Source organism: Penicillium soppii (genome assembly GCF_028829465.1).
Source record: "Penicillium soppii strain IBT 18220 chromosome Unknown utg000001l, whole genome shotgun sequence".
NCBI lineage: Eukaryota > Fungi > Ascomycota > Eurotiomycetes > Eurotiales > Aspergillaceae > Penicillium > Penicillium soppii.
This window is the reverse complement of record NW_026643231.1, coordinates 1,677,865-1,691,618: the sequence shown is the minus strand read 5'-3', so window position 1 is coordinate 1,691,618 and position 13,754 is coordinate 1,677,865. Positions and strand designations below refer to the sequence as shown.

General features: G+C 48.6%; 3 protein-coding genes across 3 annotated transcripts; 1 reads left to right on the top strand and 2 right to left on the bottom strand.

Moving 5' to 3' along the window:
* Window positions 1-39: 39 nt before the first annotated feature.
* On the bottom strand, window positions 40-4,165 carry N7529_000650 (SKI complex RNA helicase subunit SKI2; the record flags this gene model as incomplete). The annotated part of the gene is made up of 5 exons (XM_057236181.1): window positions 40-720; window positions 771-958; window positions 1,018-1,306; window positions 1,369-3,886; window positions 3,936-4,165. 5 exons carry the CDS (start codon window positions 4,163-4,165, stop codon window positions 40-42), a joined length of 3,906 nt encoding a protein of 1,301 aa, XP_057102984.1.
* An 889-nt stretch (window positions 4,166-5,054) lies between these two features.
* N7529_000649 (uncharacterized protein) lies at window positions 5,055-7,508 on the bottom strand (the record flags this gene model as incomplete). The annotated part of the gene is made up of 5 exons (XM_057236180.1): window positions 5,055-5,139; window positions 5,195-6,781; window positions 6,834-7,310; window positions 7,367-7,435; window positions 7,486-7,508. 5 exons carry the CDS (start codon window positions 7,506-7,508, stop codon window positions 5,055-5,057), a joined length of 2,241 nt encoding a protein of 746 aa, XP_057102983.1.
* Window positions 7,509-8,754: 1,246 nt separating this feature from the next.
* On the top strand, window positions 8,755-11,016 carry N7529_000648 (Hsp70 family protein; the record flags this gene model as incomplete). The annotated part of the gene is made up of 4 exons (XM_057236179.1): window positions 8,755-8,781; window positions 8,859-8,979; window positions 9,045-9,110; window positions 9,227-11,016. 4 exons carry the CDS (start codon window positions 8,755-8,757, stop codon window positions 11,014-11,016), a joined length of 2,004 nt encoding a protein of 667 aa, XP_057102982.1.
* Window positions 11,017-13,754: the final 2,738 nt, after the last annotated feature.

The following is a 13,754-nucleotide window of genomic DNA, read 5'->3' as shown; positions in this document are numbered from 1 at the left end:
TACCTACAAGGTACATATATGTACTCGAAAGAGACACGTTCACATGTAAAGAGAGGCGGCGAAAATGACGTCGCGCTTGATCAAGTCTTGAGCCTGTTGCATCTTGAGGTGAAGTGTTGGGTCACCGACCAATTTGGCCGCATTCTTAACTTCACGACAAGTCTCGTCGAGTCGGGTAATAACTCGGACAATGGTACCCTCCATAACGTCTGTAAGATCTGTAATGCGGTTGAAAGACATGCCCTTGGCCCACTCATAGACAACCTCGGCGAGACCAAAGCGTGGCTTACTAGCGAAGTCGTTGGAATCTTCACTAGACTGGATAACCTGATGCTGGATCTGGAAATCATTCACCTTTTCGGCGATGGCGATAATCTCCTTGGTTCCCTTTTCTAAACGAGGGGTGAGCGTGGGAACGCTGTCTGTCTTCTCTTGGAAGACAAATGCGGACAGCAGTGCAACAATCTCCTCCGGTTCGTACTCAGCAAGGACGTTCTCAAGAACCAATTCAGTCAGAACTAGCTCGTCGGCGGAGTGGATCTCGCATGCCACCTTGCCCTTCAATTGAACGCGGGATTGATCGTCGATGAAGCCAAGCTCTCTCAACACCTGAATGCGCTGTTCATAGTCCGGAAGGAGTTGAAGGTTTTGGTCGGACATCAATTGTTTCAGTTGGGTGATGTTTTCCTTGACTTGCCATTCGTCGTGTTGCATCTCAAACTATTAGACGTTAGCATTTATTTGGGTCAAGACAGACACTGACTACTCACGTGTTTCACAAAGTCAGGACATTGCAGACAGTGAGATGACTGAACAATGTCCGCCTGGACCTGTCGCTTTTGCATAATTTCACGGACTTGCAGCTCTTTAAGACGCTGCCAGTCCACCTCGTCCCAGGCAGGGTCAACCCAAGACTTGGTGTATTTAGTCAATTCTATCTCTGCCCATTTGATAGATTCTTTATATAAAGTTAGACTTGTTCCATGCATACATAGGAGAACACAAAATTGTTCTTACCTTTCTTGACGTTCAGGTACCAGATGGGTCCTGAGAATTTGACCATGGTGTTCGTTACGCACTCCAAGTCCGTCAATGGAATTCTGGATGAGCGGAGAGTCATATCGGCGGTGTTATGAGGAAGTGGTTGGAACAAAGGCCGCATATGAGGCAAGAAGGGAAGAATATCGGTGGGGTGACGCTTGAGACTCATGGTTCCGATCTCAAGTACGTGGATGCAAGGTGCGATTCCTCCCATGCCTCCGGCGATTCCATCACGAACAAGAATACCAGCGGTACGGAGTCCGTCCTATCACACTTCATGTCAACATTCGGCCCCACACGTGTTATCACATCAAATCGCGAACTTACCTTTCGGAACACAACCAGCCTCTTCGTTGTGAAGAGGCGCTTGCCAATAGGCGATGAAAGAAGCTCAGTATGGAACTCAGTTGTGAGCTTCCGGTACTCCATCGCAGCGTCATGACAAGCTAACAAATCCACGTCGCAAGTCGTACATGGCTCACGTTTGATTTTAGCAAGACTGGCTTCAGATACCTGGACTTGTTTCTCGTGTTCTGGCAAGAGGGCCTGGGTGGCATTCTCACTGAAACTCCGCTTGATCATCTCTTCAATCTTCAAGGCTTCCACACGCAGCAGGTTCAATATCATATTATAGGTGAGTCGGAACTGAGACCTCAGCTTTGTTGGGTCGCCGAGAATCATCTGCTTCAACGAACCAGCAGCTGGGGCCTCGTCTTTCCCGCCATTGCTGACGATCACGTATCCCACTGTGTCGAGACCTCTACGACCTGCACGTCCAGCCATTTGCGTGTATTCACCGGGCAGAAGATCACGGAAACCTTTTCCATCATGCTTGCGGAACCCAGAGAATACGACTGTTCGGGTGGGAAGGTTCAGACCCATCGCAAACGTTTCCGTGGCGAACAAAACTTTGACCAGTGATCTGGCAAATAGAATCTCCACGACTTCCTTCATGATGGGGAGTAGACCACCATGGTGCACAGCAATACCCCTACTGAGCAGCTCGCGAAGGCGGAGAATTTGTGGAAGCGTGCGGTCCTCAGGCTTGAGGCGAGTAAGTGACTTCTCGATGAACATGTGAGTCAAACTTTTCTCAGTAGCATTATTGAAGTCCTGGTTTGACAATGAATCGGCATTCTCTTCACATCGCTTTTTAGAGAAAACGAAAACACATCCCGGCAGCAAGTCTTCTTTGCGAAGATGCGACACAAGGTGCACCCAGGTGTTTCTGTCTTGCGCAGCACTCGTCCTACCGCCTCCGCGACCTGTGCGGGCAATGTTACCTGTTCCCCGGTTGGAGTGTTGTCCCCGATTGGGACCGGCACCCCCGCCGCGGCCTCGCTGAGGAGCTCCTCCACGCTGTGGGCCACCGCGGCCCCCACCTCGGCCCCGACCCTGGTTCCCTTGAGCATTTGAGGATTTGGCCTGCGCAGACTGTGCCTGTGCCTCGGCCTCCTTCTTGGCGATGGCTTTATCTTTACCAGACAAAATATCGTTTGCTTCCTTCCAACCACTTTCAAGGAATCGTTTGTTCGAATCAACAATCTTGTGCTTGCTCTTTCCAGCCCAAAGATAATGCTCTAGCGGGACAGGCCGCTTGTGAGTCGAAATAACATAAATGTCCTTCTTTTTCGTGCGACCCACCCAGGATGCGAACTCTTGAGTGTTAGGGACAGTGGCTGAGAGAAGAATCAAAGTGACATGCTCGGGAAGCATAATGATGACTTCTTCCCACACGACTCCTCTTTCGAGGTCGTTCACGTAATGTACCTCGTCAAAAATAACGAACTCAACGTCGCGAATGAGATCTGCACCGCGGTACAGCATACTTCGCAGAATTTCAGTGGTCATGATGAGACAGCTGGCTTCCGGGTTGATTTGAACATCACCAGTCAGAATACCAACATCATCAAATTCAGTCCTGAAATCACGGTATTTCTGGTTGCTCAGCGCTTTGATAGGAGATGTGTAAATCGCCTTTGTCATATGCTTAGCAGCCAGAGCGATAGCATACTCGGCAACGACTGTTTTGCCTGCCGAAGTATGAGCGGCAACAAACACCGAGTCGCCATTCTCGAGATGGTACACGGCCTCTTTCTGGAAGGTGTCGAGCTCGAAGGGCCATTCACGGGCCATGTCTGGAACCAGCTCATGGAAGTTCGGAATATCTTTATTGACATCGACAACGTGGGCCCATTCTCTGCCCTTGTGCTTCTGGACACCTGCAAGCAACTGATTGCGAGGTTCCAACGCAGGAAATTCAACGGGGAGCAAGGCGTCAATGTCTTCTTCCCCGTCGTCATCACTGGCATCAGCTTCAGCGTCCACCTTCGCTGCTGACTCGGTATCTGGTGTGCCCTCTGATTGATCTACTTTCAAGTCGCTCTCCTCTTGGAGGGCTTCTTCAACTTCTTGGTCACCCTCGACATCCTTAGACTTGACCTCGTCGAAATTCAAGCCGCGATCGAAGCCAGGGGGTGTTGTTAGAAGGCCGCCTTCAGTGCCAAAATTGATGACGCGATCAAGTCCCGATTTCTTGCCATTGCGCGACTGTTCTGTGGACTGTTCCTCGGCTTCCAAGGCTGCCAATGCCTCAACAGCCTCTAAGCCTCCAGGCGCAAAAGGGAAGAATCCTGCAGCTCCTCTGACAAAGTCGGCACGACCAGCAGGTCGGCGGAGAAGTGAGGTGGAATTCTTAGCGTTTGCGCTTGCAGCGGGAACCGTGACTTCATGGTAACCGGTAACCCGACCTTCTAATCCTTCTCGTGTGAATCGAGTGACGGTTCGAGTTTGGGTCGGGGCGAGTTCGAAGAGGTCTGTGTGGTCCGTCGAAACATCCCATCGTCTGCAAAAGCTGTTAGAAGCTACCCCGCTAACGGAATCAGGATACTGACTTTTGCAATGCATTCAGCCACCTGGTGCTGAATTGGTCTGAGGGCTCAAGGAAGTTGTTCTCTAGCTCAGATAGCAGGTCCTCCGCGTTCTGGCGAGCTCTTTTACGCGGTTGAATATCCTTGATCAAACCATTCTCTTCGGCTTCCAGGCGGGCTGCAAAGACCGCAGGATCGATGTTGTGGGAATCTAGGCTGAGATTTGCCATCGAATCGTCGAGTGATGGCGACATTCTGGTGGCAAGGTGAGAGCTTGCGAGCCAACCTGAAATTGAAGCAATGTTTAACTCGGTAATGGCCGCCCCCACACTGATCTCGAAGTTAATCCAATCACGATAACCACTAGCAATTGGCAAGTGGATTGAGAGCAAATAGTCTCAAGATGATTCACAAACCGAAGTTGATGGACTTTGAGGGAAAAACAATTAAATCAAAAGAAAAGGTCAAAACGACCCAGATACTCGCAACTACGAAACAATAATGGCGGTCTAACGTAGCAGTTTTCATGACGTCGAATAGCCAATACTTTTTACCGCCTTTGATACCGCCTCACGATTTCCAATTTGGGCGAACTGTATGTACTACGACGCATATCTCTTGACTAGGAGATGCATTACTCGGTCGAAATGAGACATATCCAACTAGAGGAAGAAAGGTGTTCCTTTATATATTGATACCTGTCATCCAGACTTGCCAAACGGAACCTAGATTAGTTGTGTGACAGAATAGAAAAAATTTCATATTAGAGAGATAGAATATGTGACCAGACTTTTTGTACCTCGAACAGTCATACAAGAAGAAAAGTGGATGTAGAATAACAACAAATGAGAGAAATAGGATGATGCGCGCCTCTTGCGCCAGACAACTATGCAACGCAGTGACGACCCCAAACCAATACTTGCAGTGGTTAGCACGACAAAATTTTTAAAAATAGTTTAAGGAGATACTATGTTTTGTTCAGTAGACCATCCTATTTGGAAATGAGTCTGTTGGGGTTGATTCAAGAAGCGATTGGAGCTGAAGATTTGAAACCTGGATTATCAGAAAAGAGAGAGAAAGAGAGAAAAGGGATTCATGAATTGCAGACCAAGCCTGAAAGCCACATAACGCCAGGCGCAAAGTTTAACGGCACGAGAAAATGGGAAAGGTTTTTCGGTCATGGATGTTGAGTTGGAACTCGAAGATTCCCTCCAGTGTAGCGATATACCTGTGGTTGGTTGTTAGATAGGGTGGCAATGCAATATTCGCTGCACAATACTCACAATGTACGTCCGTCGGCGCCCCAGCCCACACCAGCAGTGGAGTCCGGTTCCTCGGCACCGGGACCGTGCATTAAACTTCGATCAGGCAGGTCATTTATTATATTCCTGATCCAACGGGGGGAATGTGTCTGCTCGAAACCAAGCAGTTGTTGGCGATGTCGTTGTTCCCTCTCAAAGGAGCGGCTGTGTACCTCATTGGCAATCTGACGCTGACGTCGGAGCCGCTCAGCGGCAGCATTGGCGCGGATTTCGTATGTGGTGAGGCGGGAGGGGTCGTATGATCTTTCTGCTCCCGAAGACAGTCGTTCAACGCGACGAGCGAGCTCTGCTGCTCGCTGTGAACGACGGTTCGAGCCATTGACGCCAAGACTTGTGTTGTTTGGGTCGGTTGCGTGTCGGGCGTCGCTGGACGTTTCGGGGTCTGCACCGGCCCGAGAGAAGAGTTCTGATGTTAGAGATGGGAGCTCGGGGGGTGAAGTTGAGTAACTGAGAGTGATGTTTGACGGGTCATCATGGTGAGAAGATGTGCCTTCTGAGGGGCGGTTCCCTTGTGATAACACAACCGAGCTCTGGCGTCTTGGATTGGATACAGCACGGCCCGAATGGCTATCCCGAGAAACATCAGAAGAATTGTAGTAATGCAGGGGTGGAGTGGGACGGTGGTTGCGAGTGGCACCATCTGTGGAACCATGATTTCGCGGTCTGGTGACTGGCTGAGGGTGAACATTTGCCCTAGCTGGACGATCTGGTCGCTCTGTTAGTCCTTCTTCCAGCCGCGACGTCCAGCGTGCCGTATTCAGAAATTCCATGATCAACCTTTCTCTCTCGCTAAGATCTTGAATCAAAGACTCTCGCAGTGAAGAGCGTTCTGTGTCCTCTTCATTAGGCTCTGTCGGAGAATCACTGCTGTCAAGCCTTGCTCGTGATGTACCCTCTAAGAAATCTGCATCCACGCGTTGGCGTTCAAAGCTTTCTGTCACAAAGTCTGTGAACACCTCCTCCATTTTCGGATCGCCGGCATCGAGCTGAATGATCTGTCTACGCAGAAAGTTTTGGCGAACATCGGCAATCCCAGCTCTTCCATGACCCTCTAGCCATACCAGAAGATCCCATGGCTCAGGCGAAAATGCCATACATCGCACAGCTCCACCCTCGGCACACGACCTTGAAGCCGGAAATTGACAAAGAATCGGGGAGTTGTCTTTGTCGCCATAGCTCCGATATACCGACTCAACATTGATGATCGTGATCATTCCAGACTGAGAACCTATGGCGCATAGTCGACTGGATGGCGAGAAGGCGACGGTGAAGCAGCACGCATCCTCCACCCGCGGGCCAATGTCCATCGCCACTTGATCAACGAGCTCCCATTCCCATCCCGTGAGCTTCTCTCCAGATTCAGTCGTTCCAGCTGATTCCAGGTCGCGGGCGATTTCATAGAAGTAAGCATTGTTCTCATCTCCGACTGCGGTGAGCAGTTTGGCGTCTGGGGAAATCGTCGCATAGTTCATGCATGTCGAGTGATGAAGAATCTTGAGAACTTTCGCGCGGGTTAGTGAGTATACTGTGACTGTTCGGTCGTTGTTACTATTCGCGGAAGTCAGCATTGCCGGTTATAGATTTTGCAGCCAATACCAACCTCAGGACCGCAATATCTTCATCGGCCAAGCCATCCCCGCCACCATATAACCGATGAATCGTCACTGAATTGACAATGCTCCCACCGAATTTGTGAAGCTCGACTTCGGGTAGTAGTCTGCTGGTGCGATAACGTGCTGGTATAGAGTGACCATTTGAATCGGGTGATGTCACTCCTGATGGTGGATCGAGATCGAGTGGTAGCGCACTGTCCACAGCCGCTGTCTGGAATGAAGGCGCATCACCATGTGCTTGCATACCCCGGTCGCCGATCCGAATGAATGCGCATTCCCCATTCTCAGGGCCACCCACAGCGATCCACCCATGTCCGGCGGCCAAACAGCGCGGCTCAAATGGAATGACAGCTACACTCGCTCGCCTTTGCGCCGATATGGTTATAGCGTATACGATCCTCTCGACGACGACATAGATGCGATCGGGATCAGCGGTACTGATGTAGTTACGAAGCTGGGTGTGACTAAAAAAATAGCTCTTATTAGGTTTTCGCACGGAAGATAAGAGGAATCAACGAACAAATTGGGGATCTTAAACGGGAAGAAGCGTCGTTTGGTCGGAAGGATGAGAGCCTCGGTTGGGCGATGTCTAAGATAATGTTTAATGACTGTTCTGATAACAGGATGTAAACGACTTACAGCAAAGTCGAGTCCGAGGTCATGATGGGAGGAGCTAAGCCAGAGGTGACATTGTTCGAGCGGGGAAGTTTCGAAGAAGAGAAACCCAACGTCCCCCCCAAGTCTTTGATTGATTATGGGCAGTAAGTCGCAGGCAACGCAACTTTTCTTTTTGGACTAAGTTCTTTTACAGAACAGAAGTATGTGCTCTGTTGAAAGTTGAAACGCATCACTTTGAAAACGGATGACGTAAGACTTAAAAAAAAGCCGGGGTCAGTTCCAACGAATGCGGTTGATCTCCGGAATCGGTGTTAATCTATAGAGTAAATGTTTTGATAGTAGTTTTATCTTAGTGGTTTCTATTGCTCTCTGTCTTTTTTCGTATGCGCATTTTTGATATGTCTGTTTGTGTGATTCTAGTTTGAGTCATCTACTACCTAACGTGCTATCGGATGATATTCTTATGTGCAATAAATATATCTTCATCTTGCCACCGTAGGTTACTGTCTCAATGATTTGGACCAGGTCTTCATTCACCTCCCAAAGCACATGAACCCGTGGACCTCCACTCCTCAGCTAGATATAGAGGTATACTGGTTCTTTCCCAACAATATCTCAGATTATTCAAATCGTCAGCTAAGGGTAGTTTGTCGACCGGTCACACGACATGTTACAAGTATGACAGGTTCATCCACTGAGTAAACATCATCGTAAGTATCACCTTGGAGTGGAATGCTTATTGCAACAGCTCAGTTTTACTATGTGAATTGCATTTATATGCATTTGAATGCAGCGTACATGTGTACCTAAGTGTGGGAGTATACCCGAGGACTTATATAAGGGGTCGCGAGCTTGCTCCGGGTTTAATATCCACGCTATAGCAGTCAAATACCATTGAAGTTGAATATTGATGAATATTGATGAATATGAAGTAACTTTCGTTATAGACCTATATTTTAAGTCTATTTTCCTCCAATGTAGGTTTTTTCGACAACATCCATGGATCTTCTCTCCAGTCTATACAAATGACCGCATAGACGGCAGTGAACCCGAGGCGGTGAGCTCGGTTACCTAGGAAGCGCCCCATCGAAGTGAATAGAATCACGGGATCTGGCCAATCACCGTCGGGCCGAAGCTCGCCGGTGCAATTTCTATCCCCCTTCTTCTTGATTCCGGAATCCTCTTTCTCCATCTCCATCTCTTCATCCTTTTTTGCCCTTTCCTTATCACTCTGCGATTGACTCGTTGGAGTGTTTTTCTCTTTTTATTGTATTAATTAATATCCTCACAATGCTTCCTCGCACCATCACACGCGCTGTAAGCCTCCCTTTCTTTCCCGAGGGAAAAAAAAATAAAATCGCGCGTCGCACGACACTGACTCAAATCTTTTACAGCTCCCGCGCTCTGCGTTCGCTCGCACTCCTGCCTCCAGACTCCCTTCCACATTCCGCCGATGGAACTCTACGGAAGGTGGTGAGGAGAAGGTCAAGGGCCAGGTCATCGGTATTGATCTTGGTGAGTTCACAGCGCAACTTCCATCAACCTTCGATTGCATAAAAGTCTAACATCTTTAATTTTAGGTACCACCAACTCTGCTGTCGCTGTTATGGAGGGAAAGACCCCTAAGATCATTGAGAACGCCGAAGGTACGTGTCCAGAAAAAAAATTAATCGGACAAGTGGCCAGAGCTTCGGAGCTCAAAATCCAGGAGACCTCTGCCCTTGAACCGATGACATCGAATATCCATATTAACTGAATACAGGTGCTCGCACTACTCCCTCCGTTGTCGGCTTCGCCCAGGATGGCGAGCGTCTCGTCGGTATTGCCGCCAAGCGTCAGGCCGTTGTCAACCCTGAGAACACTCTCTTCGCTACCAAGCGTCTGATTGGTCGCAAGTACACCGACGCTGAGGTCCAGCGTGACATTAAGGAGGTTCCCTACAAGATCGTCCAGCACACCAACGGTGACGCCTGGGTTGAGGCCCGTGGCCAGAAGTACTCTCCTTCCCAGGTTGGTGGCTTCGTCCTCAACAAGATGAAGGAGACCGCCGAGGCCTACCTCAGCAAGCCCGTTAAGAACGCCGTCGTTACTGTCCCTGCCTACTTCAACGACTCCCAGCGTCAGGCCACTAAGGATGCTGGTCAGATTGCCGGCCTGAATGTCCTCCGTGTCGTCAACGAGCCCACTGCTGCTGCCCTTGCCTACGGTATGGAGAAGGAGGCCGACCGTGTTGTCGCCGTCTACGATCTTGGTGGTGGTACCTTCGATATCTCCGTTCTCGAGATCCAGAAGGGTGTCTTCGAGGTCAAGTCCACCAACGGTGACACTCACCTTGGTGGTGAGGACTTCGATATCCACCTCGTCCGTCACATCGTCAACGAGTTCAAGAAGGAGTCTGGTGTCGATCTGTCCGGTGACCGCATGGCCATTCAGCGTGTCCGTGAGGCCGCCGAGAAGGCCAAGATTGAGCTGTCCTCTTCCCTCCAGACCGAGATCAGCTTGCCTTTCATCTCTGCTGGTCCCCAGGGTGCCATGCACGTTGCCACCAAGCTGACCCGCTCTCAGCTTGAGGCTCTCGTCGACCCCCTCATTGCCCGCACCACCGAGCCCGTCCGCAAGGCCCTCAAGGATGCCAACCTCCAGTCCGGCGACATCCAGGATATCATCCTTGTCGGTGGTATGACCCGTATGCCCAAGGTCACCGAGTCCGTCAAGTCCATCTTCGGCCGTGAGCCCTCCAAGTCCGTCAACCCCGATGAGGCTGTCGCCATTGGTGCCGCTATCCAGGGTGCTGTCCTTGCTGGTGAGGTCACTGATGTTCTCCTGCTCGATGTCACTCCTCTTTCCCTCGGTATCGAGACCCTCGGCGGTGTCTTCACCCGCCTGATCAACCGCAACACCACCATCCCTACCAAGAAGTCCCAGACTTTCTCCACCGCTGCTGATATGCAGACCGCTGTCGAGATCAAGGTCTACCAGGGTGAGCGTGAGCTTGTCCGTGACAACAAGATGCTCGGCAACTTCCAGCTCGTCGGCATCCCCCCTGCCCACCGTGGTGTTCCCCAGATCGAGGTCACCTTCGACATTGACGCTGACTCCATTGTTCACGTCAACGCCAAGGACAAGTCTACCAACAAGGATCAGTCCATCACCATTGCCTCCGGCTCCGGTCTCTCCGATGCCGAGATTCAATCCATGGTTGAGGACTCCGAGAAGTACGCTGAGGCTGATAAGGAGCGCAAGGCTGCCATTGAGGCCGCCAACCGCGCCGACAGCGTCCTGAACGATACCGAGAAGGCCCTTAAGGACTTCGAGGACCGTCTCGACAAGACCGAGGCTGAGACCATCAAGGAGAAGATCGCCACTCTCCGTGAGTTCGTCGTCAAGAGCCAGTCTGGCGAGGCCACTACCACTGCTGAGGAGCTCAAGGAGAAGGTCGATGAGCTCCAGACCGCCAGCTTGACCCTCTTCGACAAGATGCACAAGGCCAACAACGAGCAGCAGCAACAGCAGCAGCAGGGTGGTGAGCAGCAGGGTGAGAACAAGCAGTAAATGCTTTTCTGTCCTAACTGCCACGCCTGAACCATGAATGGTTCCTGTATTTTCTACTATTTCTCTTTTCTTTTTTTTACCCTTTGTGTTAGAATCTCCCTATTTGGCATCTCCTTTTTTTCGCATCCTGTACACATACTTTTAAGGCCCTTTTTTACCCCATTTTGTTTCCTGGTGTATCGGTGTTTTACTACCACTCTGTATGATCTATTCTCTTCTTTTATGCCCTCGTGCCTTGGACCAGCATCGTCTGTCCAAGGTCATACCCGGGATTGTCTGCAATTGTATCTAATGACATTACGGCAAGGGGGGCCACCAAAAAAGGATGTGGTAAACTTTGGCTTTTATGGGGCATGTGACAATAGAAATCGGACAATTCTCCTCTCTCTTCACAATACTTTCACTCTAAATTCGCTGTAAGAACATTATCAAACCACTGCGCAGTATGCATGTAGACCAGTACCCTGGTATTTCCTGGTGGCACGGGCGGTTGGAACATTCGCTGCCTCGCGGATGCATCTGAAGTTACTTCCAGCCTATCAGCATCCAACTCTACTTGATACAGACGAATCCAGGCCAGCCCATCAGCAACAACTTGTTTCTGAGTGCAATATGATATGCTTTCCCAGTTTCGTACTCTGCAGCCACTACACCCTTCATCTACAATATCGTCTATGAGTAAGATCAAGGGACAGCAGTATATGGAGAGTACATCGTAACGATAGCAAATGAAACCAATAGCACGACCATGCATCAAAGTCTTGTATCCGTGCATATGTATATAGTACATTAGTAGACCGTTGCCGTTATTATTAGTCCATCCCCACGCAAGCATGTTATTGGACTAACCAGGGATTGCGGCCAACGCCAACACCAGCATCTGGACAGCCGACAACGATGATAGGCCGGGAGCTCCAGCGGTGCACGGGTAGTTGTCAACACGTTGAACTCTCGTCTCTCGTCTCTATATTTTATCCTTGCTTTGCATGAAGGGCAGTTCTGAGTGTAGGTTATTCACTAGGGACTGGACTGGGTTTAGGGGTCAAGTGAAGGGATATGCTGTTTAAGGATATAATATTGTTGTACTGTATATATTGGGGTTGGCTATTGTGTTACTATTTGATGCTTGAAGCTGCACTTGGAGTCTGTGGACAAATCATGGAAGGGAAAGAAAGACACAATGTTAACCTACTTTCCGAGCAATCTGGACTCGAGAGAAGCGTGCAGAGTTCGGTCGAGTAGCGAATCATCGTTGTACACACCGGTTGGGCTGCTGTCCACAGGTGGGTCTTGCAATGACGTGAACAATAATCTAATGTATTAATTCCAAGGTTATTGATTTTACTTTTGTTTGTTTTGCAATTACCTACATAGATACAAGTAGCATTCATCGCATAATGTACAGAAGAGAATATGAAGAGCGACCAAACAAGCACCTTTCACCAAGATTGCTCTACTCCGTAGAGAACACATACCGAATGACTACAAGTATACAATATGGGAAAACCCGAACAAAAAAATTCAAACGCCCACCTCAGTTCCCATTCGTCGATCACTTGTGCGAGACCATCTACGTTAGCGCGCCCCTAGTACGTCTGATTAGTTTCCATTTCTCCACTCTGTCATGCTTGCTCTTTTCCCTTTTTTGCCCGTTCTATTCCAAGTTCAGCCCTGAAGTCACTAAACCTGGCTACCGAGTACATTTTCTGGCACTAGTTTTTGTGATTCTTGATTGTCAATCCCAGCACGGTGGGCGATTAGATAATTGAAATATAAGCTTATGACCGCGCATTGTGAATACAATATAACTACTGCGTACATTTGTACATATACCTATATACATATGTACCATTAAACATAGTGTCACCGTACTTTGTACTCCGTACTCTGTCAATGTAGGAGTGGAATGGCAGTGTAGATACATAAGAAATCAAAATAGATTGGCAGACAATAATATGCGGAGATAGCTAAGAGTCACTACTGGATACATTAATATTGAATGACATAGTGTATAAATGAAAATGTCCAGATTCAAGTAAATAAGTAAATCTTGAGGATTCTTCCCGCTTCTGTGCTTTGTACACTCGGTACCATGGAACTTTTCAGGAACAAGTTGTCACTTACATAATGATCTCCGCAGTCGGCTTGGCAGTGACTTTAGAAGAATTGAGTAGATCTATTGCTTGTAATTGGACCGTGAGACCCGGAAGTAGGAAACAACTGGAAATTTTAATCGGGGAGGCTCTGATTCGAGGCTTTAGACTATCCTTTTAGCTTAATTTTATTTTTTGTTTTTTGTTTTGTTTTTGAGTTTTGATTTGTTTAATTGAATTTTACCAGTCAAACTATGATATGAATCGGAAGTGTCCTACTGTCTCCGGGGAAGGTTAAAAGGACCTAAGTAGTAGTACAATATTGTACAATATTGTCAGATTTATTGACAGGGGACATCCCCTTGAAATTACCGAAAACGGTTCTAGGTATGGAATTAGGACTTGGAACAAACGAACAAATTTTTAGACACATCATGTTTAGGGATTATTAGGGCCCCTGAAGGATGGAAGTCAAGTGACTTAATGTTTTTTTTATTTGTTTTGTTTTTTTTTGTATTTAAATAGTTTTTGGGGATGACGATCATTGGCTCAGTAGATTAAGCCCCATTTTGATCCAAAGGAAATGAAATCAAACGGAGAAAAAAATGAAGGGAAAAAAGAAATACATGCTAGCGTTCAACCAAT